At 45.8% G+C, this 25561-nt stretch overlaps 1 protein-coding gene and 1 long non-coding RNA gene across 2 annotated transcripts in view; one reads left to right on the top strand and one right to left on the bottom strand.

Annotated features, from left to right (window-relative positions):
• The window catches only part of SPMAP2L (sperm microtubule associated protein 2 like), a 500125-nt gene that overhangs the window by 38684 nt on the left and 435880 nt on the right, over positions 1–25561 (top strand). Inside the window, exon 2 of the mRNA XM_069233742.1 lies at positions 2310–2495. Coding sequence (XP_069089843.1) covers positions 2310–2495 — 186 coding nt within the window. The remainder of the gene's footprint in view (positions 1–2309; positions 2496–25561) is intronic.
• Positions 5956–13554, bottom strand: LOC138295432 (uncharacterized). Its single transcript, XR_011203598.1, has 3 exons — positions 13422–13554; positions 9160–9274; positions 5956–7936 (listed from the first exon to the last, which is right to left on the bottom strand). It is a non-coding gene; the product is annotated as an uncharacterized lncRNA (long non-coding RNA).

Here is a 25561-nt window from a genome sequence, read left to right on the forward strand (position 1 = left end):
TCCTGAAGCAGCACTTTATGCCCACTTCTAATGGCCCAGGACTGGATTGACACCACTTGGCAAGGCAAGACTCTCAGTTGGCAGAGGCCAGGCGCTGTAGCAGGTGAGTTGGAATATTTTTGTGTCTCTAGGACTTCAGAAACAGGAGGCAAGCCAGCAAGCCCTTGGAGTCACTTTGGTTCTGGGTTGGGGAGATGCAGGTCTCACTACCAGGCAAGGAGGGCAGCAGGCCAGCAAAGCAGAGCAGAAGTCCAGAATCCAGCAGAGTGACAGTCCTTTCAGCAGCAGAGCAGTCCTTCTTCCTGACGGAGCATCCACAGGTCCAGTTGCGCCTTTGAAGTGGTGGAGACTTCAAAGAGATGCCTTTGAAGTGCACAGAGTCCCTGCCCTGACTCCAAACTCACTACAGAGGGGGTATGCAGCCCTTTGTGTGGGGGCAGGACACAGCCTGTTCAGGTGTAAGTGGTAGCTCCTCCCTCCCATCCTGCCCAGGATGGCGCCTCAGGCTTTTGATGGCCTGTCAGTCACACTCAAGCTCCCTTTGTGTGTGGCAATCTAAAGGGAATGCACAAGCCCAGCTTTCACCCACACCAGACAGGTATTCAGAGAGAACGCACCAAATGGTTAAAGTAAGAAAATACCACCTTTCTACACGTGCCATTTTCAGAATACAGTTTAAAATGCAATTTCACCATGAGCTGTGATTCTAAATTGTAGTTCCAGAGGCACCAAACTTGGCGGGTCCCGTCTCATCCCAGTTGGAAATTACACTTGTGATATGGTAATGCCAATGTTATCCTCTTGGGAGGGATAGGCCTTGCAGTTGTGAATAACAGATTTAAGAGTTTTCCCCGACTAGGACAAGTAAAACCTAAAAGTACATATCCTATTTTTTAAATACACTGCATCCTGCCATGCGCTGTCTGCAGCCTACCTTAGGGGTGACATATATGTATTAAAAAGGAAGGTGAGGGCCTGGAAAGAGGGTTAACTTGCTAGGTTGACATGGCAGTTTAAAACTGCTCTCACAGGCTCCACAATGGCATGTCCGAGACAGGTTTGAAGGACTACTGCAGTGGGTGGCACAATCAACGCCCCAGCCCCACCAGTAGTATTTGATTTACAGGCTCTGGGCACGAGTAGTTCACTCGACTAGGGGCTTGTGAGCAAATTAAATGTGGCACTTTGGGATAAGCCAATGTTTCCATTTTTACTCATAGAGCACATGCACTTCACCATTGGTTAGCAGTGGTAAAGTGCCCAGAGTGCTAAAGCCAGTAAAAACTAGGTCAGCAAAACAGGAGGTCTGAAGGAAAAAGGTCAGGGGAAACCATACCAAGGATATCAGGTCTAACAATTGTGATATATGTAGATCACTGTAGTGTTTGTTGTACTCACAATCACAGTTATTTGCATCCACATTTTCACCATTATAATTTTATTTCGAATACATTGATATAAACAGATACAGAAGTATAAACATTAAAAACACAAATAAAGTACAAACATCATTTCATTTAGATTCACTAGCCAATATTGACTTAGCCTTTGCTGGCCATCGCTAGGCGCCTGTTTGGCATTCTGTAGCAGCAAGTAGTTCTTGTTTTGGGGCTGCTTAAGAGGCAGCGTTTAGTTTCTCAAGTCAAGTATCTCGCAAAATTCAAGTACACCCCAATGACCATCAGCAAGTAACAGCCCTCTCTTGGAGGAGCCTGTAACAGTTTCTCACTTTAAGTTCCTCTCCAGACCCTGGTTTCTTGTTTTCTTTGTCCTGAACTGAGTATGGAACCTTTTTAGTTAAGAAAGAAATGTGCTTGCAGGCTTAAATAAGATTTCGCACTATTGCACATATGAACCTCTCCATAAGAACAGCCTGCACACCTATGATGTGTATACACTCCTTAAATAGATGCTATTTGTAAACAGTTCACAAACATGTCTGCAGGTGTGCATCCACAGTTGATCAGATTTCCCCAGTCTACCCCTTGAATTATCAAACTCGTCATAGGTTGAGTTTGTCATGACATAGGTAAAGCTAAATCACAAAAACTAACATTGAAAATGAGAATTTATGAGACACGTTCAGTTCAGTAAAATAGTACACATTTGATGGTTTGCTTTAAAATTTTGATGAAACTTTTCTATATACTTTTCTAAATAGCTGTTAATATGATGTTTAAATTGTGCTCAGCTTCTGAAAACGAATGCACATTTTCTTTCATATTCAATTATTTGTATTTAGCTACATGGAAGAAAATAGTGGTTCTCACAAATTTCTTATCGTTGACAAAATATGTATTTCACTCTAGAACGCCTATTAGAACCTGTGGGAAAAAATATCGATAAGCAGATGAAGCACAGTGGAGACACTCTTGTGGATGACATCTCTGATGATATAGCTGCAGTTAAGAAAAAGGCATCTCCATCAGTAAATCAACAGAAGTCTACTGGACATCAAGAAAACATGGAAACTGGGGACTACAGCCAAAGCTCAGGTACCACTGCTCCTATAAAATAAGGCTGATCATCTTAAGCTGATACTAACTGTTGAAACTGAAACCAAATGTGGATAATGTCCATTGATGTGAACCCACTTGGGAATACACGTTTCCTACTCCTACCTAAGGTATGTAGACTGTGCAATCATTTGGATGTCTATCCAGATCAGTATCGCCTAGTCAAATGACCGTTTTGTCCAGAAACTTGATACATTCAGTTATGCAAACCATGCCCTGTCTCCCACAAAATTCAGTGGGTCAGCCATACCAATCATTTTGTACCCGTGCAGATACGAAGCGGATAGAGTAACAATCATAAGAATTGTTTTTTCCGGGTATAGGCCATTTGATTTCTGATTTGATTTACGGTGAGATGCCGCCTTGAGCAGTGACATAGCATATGTTATAGTGTACTTTCCAGAGTGGAGCATTCCAGGCACCTATCTGATAAATCCAGTCCAACTTTTCAAATGGCCATTCTTTGTCGACATTTAGAATGTGATGTAATCTCTATTTACCAAATAATTTAATATTTTTTGTTGATACCACCTTAATTAAAACTAGTTTCCATGCTATTTTGTCTTATCTGAGATAGGGTCTTGGGCTCTGTCCACATATTGATACTACTTTGTACAGTATTTGTTTGGGCAGAAGTTGTGTGCTTCCACTCAAAAATAGTTCTTGTATTGCACAAATTCTGCTCGAAATAGTAGGCCTGAGTTGGTTATACTGTCAAGCCAAAGATCAAGGTTAAAGCCAGACGGGTTCAGTTTCAGTTTTGTCTGATGTCATAAGTTTGAGCTGTGTAGTATAAGTATTAAAAGTATGACAAAAGCAGTAGACCTCATATTTATTGTGAAAAGTAGAGGTGGGTGAGCCAGACAATATGCTGGGGAAGTCATAACAGGGGTCTGGCTTGCTTCTAAGAGCCTACACATGAGCCAAGGCCAAAAAAATGTTTTACACAATGTGAGTCATCTCTCACTAAAAATGCTATAAGATTGCCAACATTCTATCTTTTGCTCACACCTGCACTTATTTAGTTCTAGTTCCTCTCTCCAACACACGTTCTCCTTTTTGCTCTCTACCTCTTTTTCTCTCATTGTCCCTTCACTATCCTCACACTCTCCCTCTCTGACTTGGCTGCACCAGATCTCTTTTTTTGCTTTCTCTTTCTTCCTATCTCCTCCTTTCTCATGTTCTCTTTCTCCTCTATCCCCGCCCGGAGTCATGAAATGCTATCTGCTTCCTTTCACCTGAACTCTCTTTCTTCAGCTTCCTTCCTGTACTTCTTTAATTGGTCATATTACTTGTTATTGTATGCTTCAAATGCCCACTGTGCTGGAGGGACCCCTTTGGAGGCAGCAGCAGCACATCTGACCAGAACATCAGGCTTTTTGTATTCCTATTACCCCACTATGAACATGTAAAAAGCCCACTGGTTGTTCCATCCCCCCTCAGTACTGTAGAAGAGGAGCAGATCAGCGCTACAGGGCTTTTTACATTTTGACAATGTGTAATCAAATGCAAGTGGTCGACGGCGCTGAGCTGGTTCTCTTCTGCTAAACCCGGGGAGCTTGCAGACTCATTTAGGAACTTGCAGAGGTGGATGGGGGTGGCAGACAGGCTAGGTGCTCCAAAGCTTAATGGCTAACTCACCTCTTGTAAAAACACTACGTTAAAGCCAGTTGGCCTTTAAAGGGTGGACTGTCATTACAATGCATTTACCATAACGCATCTGGGCTAATTGTCTGCTGGTATGGTAGGCAGTGTGCTCCTACCTTTTTGTGATTGGCTCTTTGCTGGGTTATTGAGCTGATAAACTCTGGGAGGCACCTGTGCTTTGGAAGTGGTAGTAATCCTGAGAAGACTGTGAGCAGCATTGCTAGCACCTCCAAGTTTCACTTGTTACTCTCTGCTGAAGAAGGACAACAATCCTGAAAAATGTGTCAAGAGGTACACAACACTGACTGCACTGAAAATGGTGAATACTAAAGGCTTTCATTTGAACTGCATTTGGGATAATTGTGTGTCTGTATGCCAGGCAGTATGCTTCCTCCTTTTTTGTTATAACATTGTATTAAAGCCTGAAGATCTGTATTTTATTACGTGGATACTCACAGCTTACCACACGATAACTGGGTTTATTACCTGCTACCCTATCTAATAAATCTTGGGGATGGCAGATTTGCACTGTAATAATCCTTGTTAGGCCATTTTAGTAGGAGCTGTAGATGGTTTTGCCAGTTGTAATCATATACATAGTTGTAATATTATAACAGTATGCTTGTGTGATACAGTAATTCAACACAATGGGCCTGAGTTGGTTATCATGATAAACCTATGACAAAGGCTATAGGCAGAATGGTTTATTTGGAAAAGTTATGTCAGATGCAATAGGTCTGATCTGTTTATTTTAAAAAGTTATGATGAAGGACGTAGGGCAGACTTATTTATTTTGAAAAGCACAGACTCATAAGGGTGGATAGTTATAACAGTTTGTTAATGCCTGCTGGTAGGTACATTGTTATATGGAATCTCACACGTTACTTTAGTAATAAGTGTTCTGGTGTCTGTTACCCCATGTGACAACTTCTGGGGCACAAAATATGCACTGTGATACTTAATACTAACTCGTCTTAGGAGGGGCTGCATATTGTTTCACCAAATGTATTTTTATACTTATTTATAATGCTGTGACTCTGTGACTAATGGTTCCCTGGTGGGAAGCTTATGCTCCGTACAGTACAGTATGCCTTAATTGGTTATAGTAATGAGGCAGTGATAATGTGTATAATCCACATTTGTTCATTGGGAAAAGTTATCTCAAATTGCATGGGTCTGATCTGTTTTTTATGAAAAGTTATGTTAATTGCAGTAGGCCTGATTATTTATTGAGAAAATCATATGTTAAAGCAATTAGTCCATTAGGATTGATTGTTATTACAATGTGTTAAATTCAGAAGACTGCTATTTTGGTACATGTAAACTCACAGTCTACCTCAACAAACAATGGCTTTGTTGTTGGTTACCCATTTTGACAAACCCTGAGCGTATAAGATTTGTACTGCACCATGTGAATCATTATTACACCCCTTTAGGAGAAGCTTTGTATTGTTTTGCCAACTGTAATCTTGCATTATAATATTGTGAAATAATATAACCTCAATACAGTAACTCTGTGTTGATTATGATGACAAGCCAATGATAAGGTTAGGGATTGATTGATTCACTATAAAATGTTTTGTCTGTTGCCATACTGTTCTGCTTAGCTTCAAACTAAGAGGTAACAAAGCTAAAGAATGCAAAGAATGCAGCACTCTTAGTCTGAGTAATGAATTTATTAAGGCACTTCCCAGATCTCAAACGAAGACACACAAAAATATTAAGGTGAGCATTTAACTTGAATGCAGCAAAACGTGTAGATACTTAAATAATCACAGCAGTTGACCAGTGATACGCAGAAAAAGTGCAATACATCACAAATGAATATGTAGGCAGTGAATATATATATATTTATTATGTATGTGCACAGCAAAGCTAGATAAGTAAGAATTAAAATGCATCACCATGGGGATCGAATCCAATATCATCCTTGCCAACGTCAATCTGTGAAACCCTGGACATCTGAGACAGGTGAAACACTCCCCAAAGGGATTTGTTTTTTGAGCAATGCGTCCACCCTCAAAAATGAATTCCTTCCACCTCAGCGCCAAGCTTCCTCATCTTATAAATCTTAAACAAACCAAAGAGGAAGGTACTGGTAACCTTCCTCCTCCCTTCGAGCAAGTTGTGAAATTGAAGCGCTGGCTGTACTTGGTCTGTGTCGAAAACACACAAAAGAAATGGCCAGGCCCCAATGCACATTCCCAGGACAGAGCCGTACCTTTCTCTGCGGTAAACATTCTCATCCTGGTACACTCTTTTCACCCCCGCATCCCACACAATATGTTCCCTGCTCTGGTGAGAAGAGCCAAAACACGTTCAGTGTAGAAAACAAGCTGTGCCTGGAAAAATACCTGCCCCACCGAAGTGACGGCATTTGAAGCTAAGCACAAAATGGAGTCAGTGGTTAAATACAGGTAGCATTACATTCCACCCTTTGACCAGTGACTTTCTTAACATAATGGTCTAAAAGTAGCCCTTTTCGATCTAAACATTGTGAGTAGATTAGGTATGCATTGTACACAGCAACATGGCATTATTATAATGCAAACCATTATGAATACTCCACCTAAAATATTGCATAATTGCCCAAAATCAGGCAGCCAGCTAAATAACCAATCCCACCACCATTTGTCCACATCTTGTCTTACTCCTTTCACCAATTCATGCAAAGCATCAATATGAGACTGGATAGATTTAGAGTGGCCTGACAAATTAAAACAGCACATTCCCTCAAACTCTGAGCAGCCATGAACATGCTTCAAGAGCAAGTAGTCAATGGCTGCCTTGTTTTGCAATGCAACTTTTCTAGTGCATTGTATATCAAGTAATAGTTCAGCGATAGAGGTGTGGTTTATGTTCTTATCTATCAAACATGCTAGTTTGAACTAACTTGATTATTAAAAACAGCTGATCCTGGAATTCCTACTGTGGAAATACGTAAGCTCACATATTCTGATTTAGATAATAACTGAATTTCAGAGTCACAGTCTTCGCTTAATTAAACTGTTTCCCTTGGATACTGAGTATGTACAGAGTGAAATGGAAACATCATAAGTCCTAACAGCGTAAAAGCACACAGCCCACCCGTTATATTGGCAGGAATGTATGTATAAGTGGTATTTCCACAAGAGAACAACAACCCCTATGGTAGTTTAATATGCGTGATGTGGCTAGCAGCAGTCATGATGGGTCGACAAAATATGCTATTATTCATATTTTTACAAGTTTTATCGTTTCTATGCTGACACAGTATTCGTTGTTCCCACGGGATCTCTGAAGAGACCCCGTTGTTGCCTCAAGGTGCATTTGAGCACATTTTCCAATTTTGTAAGTATCACAAGTTAAGTTGTAGCAGACATCACTGGTAGTAATATTATAAGTAATCACATGGGTCAGGTTATCCTATTTTTCATCTGTTACCTCTTGGCAAAATCTGCAGTACTCATATAATGTAAAGTGTGACAACACATCACTTTCTTGAACTGCTCCATCTTTGTTGGTGGCATTAAAGATTTGCAGCAAAACGCTGGGCAAGTGGAGATAACTTCAACAGCACTTTTCAGATTTTTCATGCAGAAATACGATCTGTGGAGCACGGCTTGTTCCAGATAGATCCAGACATTGTCAATATGATGCAGTAAAGGTGTTGATTGGTGTGGTAGGTCAATCACTTCGTAGCTGGAGACTTTTGATCCCTCCTGACTCCACATGCACACGCCTGAATACCGACCAGGCGGTGCAAGCAGCACAAAGACACCTTGCAATATGATCTGTACAAGAAACAAGTATGATCATTCTCGCAAATAACATTTATCAGCTAGTACATGTTCCCACTTATCCTGTCCTGGTTTCATGACTATCAATATGTTATCCCTGCCATTGGCTATAACTTCTGCTGATTCAGGAGGACGATTTGGGGATTCTACCCACGTCAGTAGCACCAGGATTTTTGTCAGTTGAGCCACAACCTTCCTCCCTATGCACTGTAAGAAAAGCTGGGGCAGTCCCCTTTTTAACTATTCCTCCATACACTATAAAAATTACAATCTGCGCAATTTTGTCTCTAGGTTGTATTATCAAGTCAGCGTCTCCACTGTTCAAAAGAATAACCTTAAGCTCTCCTTGGTAGTCTGCATCGATCACTCCCTTCAAGACCTGAATAACTTTGTGTGCCAACCCAGAACAGGGAGCAATCAATCTGAAATGCTCCAGGGAAACCTGTATTCCAACACCTGTTTCAAGAAGTGACATGTCTCTTTTTTTTCAGTCTGTACATATTCAAAGCATGTAAATCAAGACTGTAGATTGTGGTGTGGCTTGGTAAGGAGCTAAGGTTACTGGTTTTATTTCCCAATACATCATGGTGTTGGTTGCTACGTGGGGTTGTAACTGTAACACTGGGGTCAACATTTGCATTAAAGGTGTTTCTGCATTTGGCAAAGGTCTGTTATTCAACATTTGGAGGTCTTCATTTAAGTGCTCTATCCAGTTTCTCAAAGTTACATCTGATAATTTTTGTAATTGGGCTTTCAGAAAGCCGTCCATTCTCTCAATCAGTCCTGCAGCTTTTGGGTAATATGGAATATGATAAATACACTCCTCAATATTGCGTTGTGAACAATAATCTTGCACCAATTTACCTTTAAAATGTGACCTGTTGTCACTTTGAATTTGGAGTGGGACTCCGTAGTTCAACATTAACAAATCCAATGTTTTGAGAGTGTTGAACTGAGTAGCACGTTTGCAAGGGATGGCAATTAGTTAGCCAAAATAAGTGTCCACTACTGTAAAGGTGCATTGACACCCGCAACTATTCGGTAGTGGCCCAATGTAAGCAATCTGCCATATCTGCACCGGCAACTTCTCTCTCCCCAACTGACCTTTGAGAGTTTGAGGGACAGATCTCTGTTGTGTGTGTTGACAAATAGGACACTGCATGATCACTGTTTTTATCAAGTCTAGGGTAATGTGCATCCCTCTAATCTCTGCTCACCTGTTAGTGGCCTTCTCTCCCAGATGTCCACATTTTTGGTGTGCCCACTCAATCATCCCCACCGAGTCAGAATCGTGTGTCGCCACTTCTACCTCTGAGATTTTGGCTTTGTCATCTGCAAGGGAATTAAATAATTGTTCTGGTGAGTCGTTGAGACAGTGGGCATCTGCGTGATACATAGTAACGGTACTTTGCTCTAGCATTTCCCAAATTTCTTGCACAATTCTTTGCCCCACACCTCCTTGGAATGTATTTGCCCTTTATGTGCATGCCATGTGGGAAGCCAGGTGGTTAACCCATTAGCGGTAGACCAAGAATCAGTATAAATGTGACAGGTCCCAGGCAATTCTTGTTTTAGTGCCTGGTATACAGCATGCAATTCTGCATAATGACTACTCTTCCCTTCTCCTATAGTGGATAGCCACATTTTGTTGACTGGGTTATATGACACTGCCTTCCAATGTCTTTTGGCCCCCACATACTTGGCTGAACATCGGTAAACCATACATGCTTCCTATCCTCAGGGGACAAGGATTCAGATGGCTCACCCCACCTCACTGGTGACTCTTTTATCTTGGGCACCTCCTGCATCGCTTCATCATCCTGCGAGGGGGCTTGTGTCCTGTTCATGCTGGTTCCACTTTGGCCCTTTCCTGTATCTACCACTTCCATCATATGACACTAGCTTCCTGTGCATGTCCTATTCGGTGAGTTTTGGGTGAACTCATCACCCACTGCATTAGTGAGATCTTAGGTCTCAGAAGTACATTATGACGTAGGGTCATTTGCTTAGTAGCCACTAGAGCCAAGTAACACACAAGTAACTGTTTCTCATTGGGAGTACATCGCTCTCAAGCATCTGGTAGCTTTTTGGTCCAGAAACCCAGGGGCACCCTTTTTCTTCCCTGTTTTTGCCACATGCTCCAATTTGCATATTGCCCCTGAACGGTTACATGTAACTCAATGTTTCCTTCCTGTACTGGCCATAAATTTAAAGCCTGTTGAATCACCTCCTTTGCCAAGTCAAACGCACACTGCTACCACTCTCCTCATTCAAACTCATGCTTCTTTGTTGTCTCTTCGTACAAAGAGGCCAAAATCTGACTTAAGTCAGGGATATGCTGTCTCCAAAAACCAAACAGTCTAATGAATCACTGAGTATCCTGCTTATTACGGGGAGTGGCAAATTCTAATATCTTTTGTTTTGCTTTTGGCAACACCTCTCTATGCCCTTGATTCCACTGGGTTCCAAGAAACGTTATATTTTGAGAGGGTCCTTGTGTCTTATCTGGATTAATCGTCCACCCTTTTCTCTGCAAGAGTTCCACAACCCTGTCCAACTGAGTCTGCACCTGTTCTTGTGTCGTTCCCTTAATCATAACATCATCGATATAATGAGAGAATTGCACCCCTGAAGTGACAAATACTTCATCCAGGTGTTCTGCCACCAACAGGTATGTACATACCCTTGGGGGAGCCGGAACATCTTGAATTGTCTGCTGCTGTGGGAGAAGCTCAATTGCTCCTGGTTCTTAGGGGCCATAGAAAAAAATGCATTGGTAATATCAATAGTTGCATACCAGGTCCCATTATGTTTTTGTATCCTCTCAATTAAAGTTATGGTGTCGGGGACTGCAGCAGTCAAAGGGGGCATATATTTGTTCAATTCCCAGAAATCAATTATCATTCTATAGCGCCCATCTGCTGGGCGCATAGGCAACAAAGGATTGTTCCACTCAGTAGTGACGGAGCCACCACACCTGCCTCTATCAACTCCTGTATACTCTTATTTCCTTATGCCCTCACGGAATTTGATATTGTTTTTAGCGAACCACCTTGGTTGCTGGTTACATCTTCACTTCAGATGACCCACCCTCGCTGCTGCCACTGAAATATATATATCTCTTTGAGCCAAACTGATAACAACTATCATCCAAATATAAAGTCATCCCTTTCAGAGTGTCAATTCCCAGTATATACTCTAGGAGGGGCACAATCAAAAGTGTATTCTCTTTTTGGCATTCTTCCTATTTTCTTTTGAACAGTAGTCTGCACTGCAGGGGTTTGCTTTCCACCCAACCCTGTGATGGTGTAGTGCTGACCTGCGAACTTTCTGGGATTTCCATAAATTAAAGAGGCATCTGCTCCGGTGTCAACTAAGGCCGAGACCCTTTGAACATTTTTATGCTTTCAGTGAATTTCTAATCATCATGGGGTCTGTTATCTTTATAAACCCATCCCTGTACTTGAGCTTGGCCTGTTTCCTAATCTGATTTAAATCTGTCAACTTTTGCCCAAGTCAGGTCTGGATATATGCTCTCATATCTGCGAGGAGATACTTCTCCTTCCCAGTTTTCAGCAGTTAACCAATCGCTGTCCAAATCTTCCTCCTCTTTCCCTTGTGAAGAAACATTTTTCTTCCTCTCTTTTCCTTCCTTCTGCATCTGGGGCTAGCCCCAATTCACTCGTTTATAATCCTGCTTGTTCACTTTCCTGCTGCCCTCCTTTCTGTACAGCCCTCGCTTAGGGTACATCTCCCACAAACATTTGGTATCATTCCCATCAATCCGCTCCTTGTTGGCAACATCCTTCAGTAATGCCATAAACAAGTCTCTCCTAGATACTCTGTCATTGTCTGTGCGACCTTCAGAACTCGAGGCTCTTTCAGATTTCATCCACTCTCCCCGCTCACCCAGCTCATGGACAGCCTTCAGTACATCTTTCAATGCCTACCCAGTCTGATTAATTAGGAGAGTCATTATCACCTGCTTGTAAGCTGGAGAAGCAAGGCAAATGATTTTGTTTTGTACTGAAACTGTCAGTGGAGCACCTAACAAATTGGGAGCCTCATCCAAGAGAATAGCCATTTTCATACTTTCTTCTTTAATTCTTTGCATAGCATCTCTCAACGTGTACCAAGGCTTATCATTTGGCGGACAGTCTGATTCAGTACAATATTTCCGACTACATTCCACAACTACCAATTAAAACAAGTTAGTCGCTCCTTGATTCCCATAACCTCTAAACTGCTCTTGTATTATGGGGCCAGTGCTAAGAGTACAAAACTTCCTTACATCTCCCTCATCCAGTGCCACCCCAGAAGCTCCTGTCAAACAACCTCACCATCCACGTAAGCAATGCTTCCCCAGGTTTTTGACTAAACCTATCCATTATGTCATTTATGTCCTGCTGAGGATAATCTTCTAAGGAGTGCATCTCCACTCCCGCTCCCAGATTTTGTGGGGTGCCCTGTATTTTCTGTCTAAATATAGGCTGTGCACAAACCACTTTCTGTTCATCTGGCTCAAGCTGGCTCCCACATTTTTTAACCAACTCATCACTGGAATCAGAAAAATCTGTGGCATCCCAGATATTGGCACCCCAGACTTCAGGGTCCCAATTTAACTCTGCTTTAGCAATTGCTAAATGAATTTTCTTTTGATTGACTCTACCCCTATGTTTACAGTATCTGTATTGGGCAACGCGAATGGCTGCCTTTTCTGTTGATAAGTATCCGTTTTATGCTGCAATAACTTATCCTGACAAGACAAGCATGGTTGTGTTATTTTTAGCTTCAACTAGCTGCCTCTCAAATTGCTGATTTTCTTGTTCTAACTGTGCACACTTTCCATGCGTTTGTCTTCAAGCAGATAACAGGATCCAGCCCCAGCCCCATCTGCCTGAAATAGTGAAATCATGTCCCTGTTCTACCTGCACTTTCTGTAAACAGAGTAAAACTGTTTTTGGTTCCGCATCAATAAAACATCCGCCCCAATTTTCACATAATCCTGCTCCACAAGACCATTTATTCGCAAGAACATCATAAGGTGCCTTTTCCCGCCCTGGTATGTCATTTGTGACCTGGGAAACTGCCTTTGGCATTTTGCCAAACATTTTCACTTTTAAATCTTTCACTTTGTGTCCTTCAAACGATTACGCCAAATTGTTCTGCTTAGCTTCAAACTAAGAGGGAAAGAAGCTAAGAATGCAAAGAATGCAGCACTCTTAGTCTGAGTAGTGAATTTATTAAGGCACTTCCCAGATCTCAAACAAAGACACACAAAACAATTAACGTGAGGATTTAACTTGAACATCAAGCTGTCGAACCCTGGAGAGCTGAGACAGGAGAAACACTCCCCAACGGGATTTGTTTTTTGAGCAGTGCGTCCACCCTCAAAAATGAGTTTCTTGCGTCTCAGCGCCAAGCTTCCCCACCTTATATACCTTAAATCCTAGTGGAAGGTCCTAGCAACTTCCCTCACCCTTCGAGTAAGTTGTGAATTTCAAGCACTGGCTGCACTTGGTCTGTGTCGAAAACAGGCAAAGATAGCAAACATTCTCATTCTGGGACACTCTTATCACCTCTGCATTCCCCATGGTATGTTGCCTGATCTGGTGAGAAGAGAGAAAACATGTTCAGTGTAGAAAACAAGCTGTGCGTGTATAAATACCTGCACCACCGATGTGATGGCATCTGAAGCTGAGCTAAGCACAAGATTGAGTCAGTGGTCAAGATGGAGTTGGTGGTTAAATACAGATAGCATTACCCATACGTATGATCTTTTCATTATTTAAAACTATGACAAATACCTGAGGCTTACCTTTTATTGTGAAAAACATATGTTAAAGCCAATAGGCCTTGAAGGGTGATTATTTATTACACCCTTTTAAAACATGTAGGTACATGTTAGTTACATGGAGTGTCACAGTTCATCATAGTAGGCAAGGGTTATGGTGCTGGCTGCTCATCTGACAAACCCTGGGGGTAGAAGATACGCAGTGTGTTAGTGCTTTGTAGACCCTCCTACGAGGATTGTATATTGTACTGTCAACTGTAATTTAGTGCATAATTGTAATTTTATGACTGATCACCTTGTGGGAAAGTCTGTGCTCAATACAGTAGGCTTGAGTTGGCTACGGTGACAGGCTAGTGATGAAGGCTTTATATCTCACTGGTTGATTGTGAAATGGTATGTCAGAAACCACAGATCTGATCTGTTTATTATGAAAAGTTACATCAAAGTCAGCTGGACTGACTTATTTATTGTGGAAAGCATAATATAAAGTCACTATGCCTTTAAGGGTGGATTCTTATTACACTTTGTATAAAGCCTTCAGGCAGGTATTTCGGCATATGCAAAGACACAGATTACTTTAGTAGGAAATTGTTTTGGTGTTAGTTATCCCCTTTGACAAATCCTTGGGCTAGAAGATTTGAACAATGATAATGCTTGTTAAGCCCTTTTAGGAGGGGATGCATATTATTTTGCCAATTGTAATGCACAGTTTTGTAATTTTATGACTGGATATCTGTGAATTGCTTCATGGGAAAGCCTATACTCAGTATGGTGAGCCTGAGTTGCTTAGGATGATAAGTAACAATAATTAATGGCTATATGCCTGATTATTTCATTGAGGAACGTTGTCAGATGCCATAGAATGCTTATGCCTTTATAAAAAGTTATGCCACAGGCAGTAGGACTGAATCATTCATAGTTAAAAGCATAAGTTAAAGCCAATAGACCTTAAAGGGTGGATTGTTATTACAATGTGGTAAAGACTGGAGATTGGTATATGGTTACTTGGACTCTCAAGGCCCGATTCACAAATGTAAACTTAGACCTGAAGTCGAACTTCAAACCTGAAGACTGAGAGCCTCACTATGGGCCAGATGTATCAAAACAATATTTTGCGACTTGCAATTTGCGAGTCACAGCGGCTCGCAAATTGCAACTTGCAAACTATTATGCAGAAAAGTGTCTCAGACACCTTCTGCGACTCGCTATGAGGTCGCAAAGACCCACCTCATGAATATTAATGAGGTGGGTCGCAGTTTGCGACCCCATAGCGAGTCCCTGCACTCACAGGGATGGTGGCCTGCTGGAGACAGCAGACCACCATGTCTGTGACTGCTTTTTTAATAAAGCAGTTTTTTCTTTTCTTTTTGCAGCCCGTTTTCCTTAAAGGAAAACGAGCTGCAAAAAGAAAAACATCGTTTTTTCAGAGTAGGACCAGTGCCTGCTCTGAAAAAATATTAATTTTGGCATTCACAAAGGGGAAGGGGTTCCATGGGGACCCCTTCCCTTTTGCGAATGTGTTACCATCCACTTCAAGTGGATGGTAACTGCGAGTTGGTTTGCGACCGCATTCGCGGTCACAAACCAACTCAGCATGGCAATGCGGTCGCAAATAGGAAGGGAACACCCCTTCCTATTTGCGAGTCGCAGCCTCAAATTGCGAGTCGGTACCGACTCGCAATTTGAGGTTGTGCATCGCGTTAAGCCTTTTGCGCCTCACAAACTGTGTTTTTTGCAGTTTGCGACGCGCAAAAGGCTTCCTACATCTGGCCCTTAGACCCTGGCAGTCACCAGACCGCAAGGGTCACGGTCACAGTTGGACCGCCGCCAAAGTGGCGGTCCGACCACAACAGTACGACCGTGGCAGAGCCACCATGGTCGGACGACCGACACTGCCAGGTTGAGGTTCGGTGGTCTCAATCCGCTTGGCAGCTCTGCTTGCAGCGCTGCCCTGGGGATTACGAGTCCCCTTTCCGCCAGCCTTTGCACTGCCCATGCACTTGGCAGGAGCAGTGCAGGGGGCCACAGGACAGCCCTGTCGCTCTTTCCACTGCCCGAATTATGGGCAATGGAAAGTGCAACGGGCGCTGCTGAACCCGCCACACCATCACATTGGCGCTGGATTGATTATGATCCAGTGTCAACGTTAAGGCCCTGTTCACCCCAAATCCAGCGGGTCGGAAATGCTGTTTCTGCCCGCCGGCCCTGCGGTGAACTCCTAATAGGGCCGGCGGTGTTCTGGCCGCACAGGCTGCCATATGGTGGTATGAGTAATGAGGGCCGAAGTTTGGACCTAAAGTCTAAATTTAGACCTAAGGCCTAAGTTTAGACCTAAAGTTTAACTTTTGACCTGAAGGCTATTGTCAATCTAACTCTAGGTGCATGTGGAAGCTACAGCTAGCTTAGATGTTGCCGTACCTATGTCATAACTGTGCCCTGACTTCGCTGACTTTTGAGGAGTCAGCTAGCCGATTTCTTGACTTACAGCTTCCACAGCCTGATTTCCTGCTGTTGCATGATGAGATGAGAGCAACCTTTATATGTACATATAAAGATGTGGAAAAGGCAGCCATGCTTAGGTTCAACACAAAGCAATATGCCATGGAAAGGTTTGAGTCAGAAATTGCACTGGTTGTGAATGTGAACTATTTGGTTCTTAACCTCACACAACAAATGGGCCTCGCAGCAGAAGATAACTCTCCAATAGATTATGTTGATAAAAAGACAGACTGCCTTGAGGACACTGTGGGGGTCATTCTGACCAGGGTCGGCGGGAGCACCGCCGACAGACCGGCGGTGCCCCGCAGGGCATTCTGACCGCGGCGGTTCGGCCGCGGTCAGATGCGGGAAACCGGCGGTCTCCTGCCGGTTTCCCGCCGCCCTGCAGTATCCCCCATGGCGGCGGAGCGCGCTCCGCCGCCATGGGGATTCTGACACCCCTACCGCCATCCTGTTCCTGGCGGGTCTCCCGCCAGGAACAGGATGGCGGTAGGGGGTGCCGCGGGGCCCCCGTAAGAGGGCCCCACAAAGTATTTCAGTGTCTGCCATGCAGACACTGAAATACGCGACGGGTGCCACTGCACCCGTCGCACCACTGCAACCCCGCCGGCTCCATTCGGAGCCGGCATCCTCGTTGCAGGGGCATTTCCGCTGGGCCGGCGGGCGCTCTTTTGGAGAGCGCCCGCCGGCCCAGCGGAAATGTAAGAATGGCCGCTGCGGTCTTTTGACCGCAGTGCGGTCATTTCTCGGCGGGACTATGGCGGGCGGCCTCCGCCGCCCGCCATAGTCAGAATCAGGGCCTGTATTCTGCCATGATTCTGCCACTATGTACTGGTATTTATCTGCTCAGATTGTGGAAAATGGCTTTGAGGCTTTGTATGAAGAATTACAGTCGCTTCTGGAACAACAGGAATTTGCTGTATCTTTAATGGGAGCTCATGTGTTGGGAAAAGCCATGCAGGAATTTTTTAAATGGTCTCTGGAATAGGGAATGTTTTTCCCACCTTCAGGAGTAAAGGGAAGGTGTTTATCTGATAGTGATAAATATAGGAACTCAGGGTTTAATCTTGCCAGCACACTTTTAAAAGTTGTTGTAGCACCCACAGGGGCAAGGCCATGAGGCCATGGTTTACCATTTGGGACAGGTCCCAGGCTTCAGCTAGTCCTGACTAATGAGTGTGTTAAAAGACATGCAGTTCAGAAGTCATTTAGGGGCATATTTATACTCTGTTCGCGCTGAATTTACATCAAACTTTTTAACACAAAATCGGCGCAAACGTTACACCAGATTTATACTTTGACGCCCGACCCTGCGAACGTCAAAAGTCAGCAGTGTGCATCATTTTCTGGATGTGGGAAACCGCCTTGCGTTAATGACATGCAAGGTAGGTGTTCCCGTCCAAAAAATGACTTTAAGGCATGTGCGCCTTATTTATACTCCTGCGTAATTTTGACGCACAGGAGGGGGCGGGCCTTAAAAAATTGATGCACAGCCTGATTTGCGTTGTTTTTTAACGCCTGGGTGAGGGCAGGCGTTAAGGGACCTGTGGGCTCATTTCCATGGTCTCTGAACATGGAAGCAGTCCACAGGTGCCATCCCTGCCCCCAGAGACACCCCCTGCCACCCTCGCCCACCCCTGGAGGACACCCATGAATGGGGGGACCCATCCCAGGTAAGAACAGGTAAGTTGAGGAAAGTAATTTAAAAAAAAAAAAATTAAGTGGCATACGGGGGCCTAACATGGTCCCCCCTACATGCCACTGTGCCCAATGACCATGCCCAGGGGACAGAAGTCCTTGCACGACATATGCCCACACTGGTACATGAAGACCAATGTGGCTTTATTCCAGGCTGCAGTGCTAGCCTTAATTTGCACAGACTAACACATGTGATGCATGAGGTCCGACACCGACGGGATAAATTGGCCCTGGTGGCCATTGATCTGGAGAAGGCATTTGACACGCTGGAGTGGGGCTATCTGCTAGAGGTTTTGTGTGTCATGGAATTTTGCCCTTATTTCTGTGGTTGGGTGCGCTTATTGTATGAAGACCCGCGTGCCCATGTATGAGTTGGGGGGCACCTCTTTGGGGTGTGGTCGCTGGGCAGGGGTATGCACCAGGGCTGCCCACTCTCGCTGTTGCTATTCACACTTGCGATAGAATCCATGGCGCTCATGGCGAGGCGTGAGCTGCAGCCCTGGGGGATACAGACATGGACTACTTGTCATGTGGTCTCCTTATACGCGGACCACACATTATTCTATTTGTCCTCACCTGGGGATGCGGTCCCGGCTCTCTTGCACATCCTGAAGAATTTGGTGCAATTTCAGGACTGCGCCTGAATAAATCTAAGTCATTGGTGCTCCCGCTTGCGGGAATGGCTGCTACTCCCCTTGCCCTGCTGCCAGAGGTAGGACTTCGTTGGGAGACTACCGATTTATGCTACTTGGGCATTAGAATTGCACATACCACCAAATTGCAGATAGCGCTAAACCTGGAAAAAGTCATTGAGGGCCTAAAAAAATCAGTCACATTTTGGAATATGTTGCCACTTTCATTGATGGGCCGGGTGGCGATAGCTAAGATGGTCCTTCTTCCCAGATGTCTATACACACTGCAGAACTCATTGACTACAATTCCACAGAGGTATTTCCGACAGTTAGATTCCATACTTGTCTCCTTATTGTAGGCAGGTAAAAGGCCTAGGTTTGCCCTGTCAATTCTAACAAGGCAAAATGATGCGGATAGGTTGGAAGCCCAGAGGCTGGATTTGTATTATTATACGTCACCCATTCAGCATGTTGCACGCTGGCTGGACCTGGCCGAGAACTGGGAAAAACGCCTTCTGACTGGCATGGTGAATGTGGAAAAGCTGCCAGAGCTCCTATTAGAGGGAAAGAACGTGGAGCAAACGGCCCCATACACGACAAATGGCAATTCTTTGGCATAGGTTTGTGCGTATTGCTCTTAAGTGTGCTCCCTTCCATTGCAAGCTTCCGATGTGGATTCATAAATCAGTCCGTCATATGATGGACAATATATCCTTTCAGCAATGGCGTGAGGGTGGTTGTGAGGTGCTGGGCGACATTTACCTAAATGAACGGTTTCTTTCTTTTGAGGAGGCTCGTGAAGGCTTTTCACTGGGGCAGGGTCAATTCCTCCAATATGAAGGGCTGGCTGATGTTGCACGTTGGGCGTCCTCCTTGACTGTGGCGCAGGCAATCACCTGATCTTCTTGCTGTATAAAGCCATGCTCTCTAATGTTGCGGGCCTGCCACTGCCGGCCCGAGTGGCATGGAACCAAGACTTTGCTGCCCCATTGTGGGAGAGTGACTGGACACGAGTGAATGCTCTCACACAAACAGTGTCCTGTATTGCACGCTTCAAATTAATTCATTATAATTTCCTTCATAGAGCACATGTTACTGTTAGTAGGTAACAGAGGTTTTGTGCGTCTCAATCTGACACCTGCTCATGGTGCGGTAGCGAAGCAGCAGACTTTATGCATCTAGCCTGGCATTGCAGAACAGTACGGGACTTCTGGGCACAAGTGACTACAGAAATCCAAAGGGAGGTGGGATTGAAGTTTGATCAGATGCCCCAACCCTGTTTCATGGGTAATATACCCTGTCTAAAGCGTAGGGAGATGGAATATAAGTTCTTGCATCTCTCTTTGGTATTAGCTAAACGCAGGGTTGCCATAACATCGATGGGCCGTAAGGGCCCGGACTATAACCGCTGGAAACCGGATACCATGGAATGGGTGGTAGCAGAAGAAATGCATGTGAAAAAAAATCATCATGATGACAAGGCCTCCGATGATATAGCTGATTGGAAAGAGACCTGTGCTGTATTCTCAGATCTGGACTCAATCCTAACATCCTCGGATAGTGAGATGACGATCTGGAGGGTACTTATGAGGGTATTAGAGGGGGTATAGATTGTGGGGATTTGGGGATGTCCTCTCATTCAGATGTGGGGGGGCAAACGATGAAGTCTCTACTAATGTTGTGGGTTTGTATAGAGGAGGGTGGACACGGGCATGAAACTGATGTAATGTTGTTTTTCTATTGTATAATGGAATTCACTAAGGCCCTCATTACGACCCTGGCGGTTTGTAACCGCCAGGGCCGCTGGACGCGGAGGCACCGCCGACAGGCCGGCGGTGCCCCGCGGGGCATTCTGACCACGGCGGCTTAGCCGCGGTCAGAGAAGGGAAACCGGCGGTCTCCCGCCGGTTTCCCGCTGCCCCCAAAGAATCCTCCAAGCCGGCGCAGCTTGCTGCGCCGGCTTGGGGATTCCGACTCCCCCTCCCGCCATCCAGTTCCTGGCGGTTCTCCCGCCGGGAACCGGATGGCGGGAGGGGGAGTCGCGGGGCCCCTGGGGGCCCCTGCAGTGCCCATGCCAACGGCATGGGCACTGCAGGGGCCCCCGTAAGAGGGCCCCAAAATGTATATCACTGTCTGCATTGCAGACAGTGAAATACGCGACGGGTGCAACAGCACCCGTCGCACCTTCCCACTCCGCCGGCTCTATTACGAGCCGGCATCCTCGTGGGAAGGGAGTTTTTCCCTGGGCTGGCGGGCGGTCTTTTGGAGACCGCCCGCCAGCCCAGGGAAAAACTCATAATACCCTCCGCGGTCTTCTGACCGCGGAGCGGTATTACGGAGGGCGGAATTCTGGCGGGCGGCCTCCACCGCCCGCCGGAGTCGTAATGAGGGGCTAAGTTTGTCTGCCTCCTTCTCTATGTGCCACCGTGCGATGCAGCTGTATTTTTTTGGTTAAAACATAAATAAACTTTAAAACAAAAATTATAACATGCTCTAGTATTTTATTGTATTCAAACACCTTTTTGCAAATGTGTGGAAATGTGTGGAAATGTAAAATGAAGACCCCTTTTCCCCAGAAACCTACCTTTAAGAAAAATCAATGCTGGCCATTCCGGAATTCCCTACACTTAGAGATGACCTGACTCAGTTCCAGCATGCAATGATGGAGTTACTAAGGTAAGCTGGAGGGCTCATGGGAATCTGTGAATGGATTTGCCCTAAGTGCCATTCAACCCCAGAGTTCCCCCACAACAAGCTCATCCCGTATCAGTTTTATCCATCCCAGCATGGAGGCCCTTGCCAGTGGGTCCCCGAATGGGCAGACACTGACACCATTATCTGTGCCACCATGCACCTCCACAAATACAGTTTTTCAGGATCCAAACAGACCTGGTGAGATTTAGGAAAAAACCCATAGGATAGCTGAGGAGACCTGGTATAGAGAGGAATCTCAGCCTGAGCTCTCTTCACACCAGCGTTACTGGTGGACATTTTTGCCTTTGTCTCAGTACACATTCAGATGCCAGAAGAGGACCCCCATTATCTTGCTGCCCCTTCCCTCTTCAGACATTGCTGTTTATCTGACATTACAGAACACCAGCAGACGAACATATCCGCTAAGATAGAGTATCCGTCAGGGCTGCCCTTCTGTCACCCCAACCCCTCCTGAAATTGGCTGCTTTCTATGTGATATTAGACAAAGGGGGTGATTCTCACCCTGGCGGGCGGCAGAGGCCGCCCGCCAGAGTTCCCCCCTCCAAAATACCGCTCCACGGTCAAAAGACCGCTGAGGGTATTTTGGGTTTTGCACTGGGCTGGCGGGCGACCGCCAAAAGGCCGCCCGCCAGCCCAGTGCAAAACACCCTTCCCACGAGGACGCCGGCTCAGAATTGAGCCGGCGGAGTGGGAAGGTGTGACGGGTGCAGTTGCACCCGTCGCGAATTTCAGTGTCTGCAAAGCAGACACTGAAATTCTTTTTGGAGCCCTCTTACGGGGGCCCCTGCAGTGCCCATGCCATTGGCATGGGCACTGCAGGGGCCCCCAGGGGCCCCGTGACACCCCATACCGCCATCCTGTTCCTGGCGGGAGAACCGCCAGGAACAGGATGGTTGTATGGGGTGTCAGAATCCTCCATGGCGGCGCAGCTTGCTGCGCCGCCATGGAGGATTCATTTGGGCAGCGGAAAACCGGCGGGAGACCGCCGGTTTTCCACTTCTGACCGCGGCCGAACCGCCGCGGTCAGAATGCCCAGCGGGGCACCGCCAGCCTGTTGGCGGTGCCCCCCTCATTTTAGCCCTGGCAGTCTTGGACCGCCAGGGTTAGAATGACCCCCAAAGTCTCTAATGATTCTGTGAAGAATGTGAATAATGAAAATAAAGCTTGTTGGAGGATTGATATCTCTCTGGAACCCTAATTTCCCTTCTATATTTCAAGTTCTACGTTATTTGTTCTTCATCTAAATGACAGAGGGGGTTATTCTAACTTTGGAGGAGGTGTTAATCCGTCCCAAAAGTGACGGAAAAGTGACGGATTTACCACCAGCCGTATTACGAGTCCATTATATCCTATGGAACTCGTAATACGGCTGGTGGTATATCCGTCACTTTACCGTCACTTTTGGGACGGATTAACACTCCTCCAAAGTTAGAATAACCCCCAGAATTCTGTTTTCATTGTCCTAAATCCAGTCTGGATTTCTCGCTCTGCCTTTGGGATTATAGCACCACCTGCTTCTCTTTCTTCTTATCTTCTTTTCTAATCCTAAACTTTAACAGTGTTTTCTTTGGCGTAGTGCAAGGGGTCTTTTCCCATGGTTACTAAAACTTGATAGATTATCTTTGGCAACCCCCGCTTTCTGATCCTTTAGACTTGAAGTCTGTCTTGGATGAATGGCCAGTTGGGTCACATTGCTCTTTATATTACCAAAACCAATCTCAGCTGCTGTGACCTTATTATCTATAAACGTCCACGCCAGATGAGACATAGAGGGTCATTCTGACCCTGGCGGCCGGTGGCCGCCAGGGCCACCGACCACGGGAGCACCGCCAACAGGCTGGCGGTGCTCCAACGAGCATTCTGACCGCGGCGGATCAGCCGCGGTCAGAAGCGGAAAGTCAGCGGTCTCCCGCCGACTTTCCGCTGCTCGTGTGAATCCTCCATGGCTGCGGAGCGCCCCTACCGCCATCCTGTTCATGGCTGGAAAGCCGCCATGAACAGGATGGCGGTAGGGGGGGTCGCGGTGCCCCTGGGGGCATGGGCACGGCAGGGGCCCCCGTAAGAGGGCCCCGCAAAGTATTTCAGTGTCTGCCTTGCAGACACTGAAATACGCGACGGGTGCCACTGCACCCGTCGCACCTTCCCACTCCGCCGGCTCGATTACGAGCCGGCATCCTCGTGGGAAGGTCGTTTTCCCCTGGGCTGGCGGGCGGTTTTTCAGCAACCGCCCGCCAGCCCAGGTGAAAACTTGTAATACCCGCCGCGGTCTTTTGACTGGCTGCCGGTGCTCCAACGAGCATTCTGACCGCGGCGGATCAGCCGCGGTCAGAAGCGGAAAGTCAGCGGTCTCCCGCCGACTTTCCGCTGCTCGTGTGAATCCTCCATGGCTGCGGAGCGCCCCTACCGCCATCCTGTTCATGGCTGGAAAGCCGCCATGAACAGGATGGCGGTAGGGGGGGTCGCGGTGCCCCTGGGGGCATGGGCACGGCAGGGCCCCCCGTAAGAGGGCCCCGCAAAGTATTTCAGTGTCTGCCTTGCAGACACTGAAATACGCGACGGGTGCCACTGCACCCGTCGCACCTTCCCACTCCGCCGGCTCGATTACGAGCCGGCATCCTCGTGGGAAGGTCGTTTTCCCCTGGGCTGGCGGGCGGTTTTTCAGCAACCGCCCGCCAGCCCAGGGGAAAACTTGTAATACCCGCCGTGGTCTTTTGACCGCGGCGCGGTATTTCGGAGGGGGGATTTGTGGCGGGCGGCCTCCGCCGCCCGCCAACATTGGAATGACCCCCATAATGCTCCTTCTGTATCTGTTTTAGGACTTAAGGCAATACATCTATGATTGATGATATATAAGCTAGCAAATTTACTTTCGCACAACTGACATTGGTGTTGACTCCACAGCATTCCCATGGGGTGGGGGGCACATGTTCATTATTCTGTGGTTGGAGTAGATTGAGTATACACTTCTACTAGCTGACAGGTTTCCTTTAGCTACCTATAGGGGGATTCCCTTTTGTTTAATTATGCCACTCCCCATTATTTTTGGCAAATCATGTGTATTAGAGCGATCGTTATTATTATAATCAACTCAGCAGATAATATGCAGATGAGAGTGAATGCTGGATAAACTCAGGTCGTATTTCATCATACATCCTGTTAGTCCCCTGCCCAAAGTACCATAATGTTGCCAGCTTTTCAACATATGTCTGTACTGATCTACTGATTCTACAGTACGCTAAGCCATGCATAGTTCTCCTGCATACCTTATGCTGTCATTGCATCCGCCGTCAGAGTTCAGCCCTTCAGCAACTAACCTCAGCACCCATTCTATGTGTCCAACTCTGCCCCTGCACCGGTACCTTATATACCTTTAGCACCAATGATGTCTTATAGAATAAGAAGGGACTTGGCTGCTTCCGTTCTGGAAAACGTGCCTCTAATGCCCCTTTGCTGAAGCATATGGAAACTACAGATGCTGATGCTACTTTTTCCTTCTCCCTTCCAAGACGGATGTCTGCCAGTTTATCTTCTCTTGCAGACACGATCACAATGCGCGCACATGTTGGTGGTTGTTTCTGATTAGCAATGTGGACTTGTAATGACACAGTAAACTAGTCGTTGCCTCGGTGTTTCAAGTTCTCACACTCAGACATGTCTGTGAGCTGTTGCCTGTGGTATGTTATCCATTTAAATTTGGAGAAGTGATTACAGAAGGGTGGTGTATTCTGACTTGATTTGGCTGGAAAAATAGCAAATGTGAACACGAAGCAGCAGCACAACAGTGGGCATTAGATTACAAGGAGTCAGGGTTGTCTCCTGGATGAAAGCGGCTGATTGATGTTCGGAAGCTAGACATAAAATTGCATATTTAACCAGGCACAGGGTGCAGGTGGCACTATTACAGTAGATGCATCTCGTGCCCGGGCTAGAAGGTATATTGGCCAACAGATAAGGTCTCCAGAGGTATTTCTCCTCATACAGTGCCCACTTTAGGAGAGTTGTGATACTGATTCCATTCTGTCTAATTAAAACTGTCAAAGATAGGTATGTTGTCGTGCAAGATAGACTTAGCACCAACCATGTCACAGTCAATATATATGTAAGGCCCCAGCAATCCTACAATGTTCAAGATGATATTCATAGTTTACAATAAGTTAGGCACATGGACATTGTTTTGGGGTATTTCAACATGGTCATTAAGCCTGTGATTGATACATCTAAGCATACTGCCCCCTCCCAGGCAGAAGCCTCAAAAACCTTACCTGGACTAATGCAACACCA

The sequence above is a fragment of the Pleurodeles waltl genome, chromosome 1_2, assembly GCF_031143425.1.
Source record: "Pleurodeles waltl isolate 20211129_DDA chromosome 1_2, aPleWal1.hap1.20221129, whole genome shotgun sequence".
In the NCBI taxonomy this organism is placed as follows: Eukaryota; Metazoa; Chordata; class Amphibia; order Caudata; family Salamandridae; genus Pleurodeles; species Pleurodeles waltl.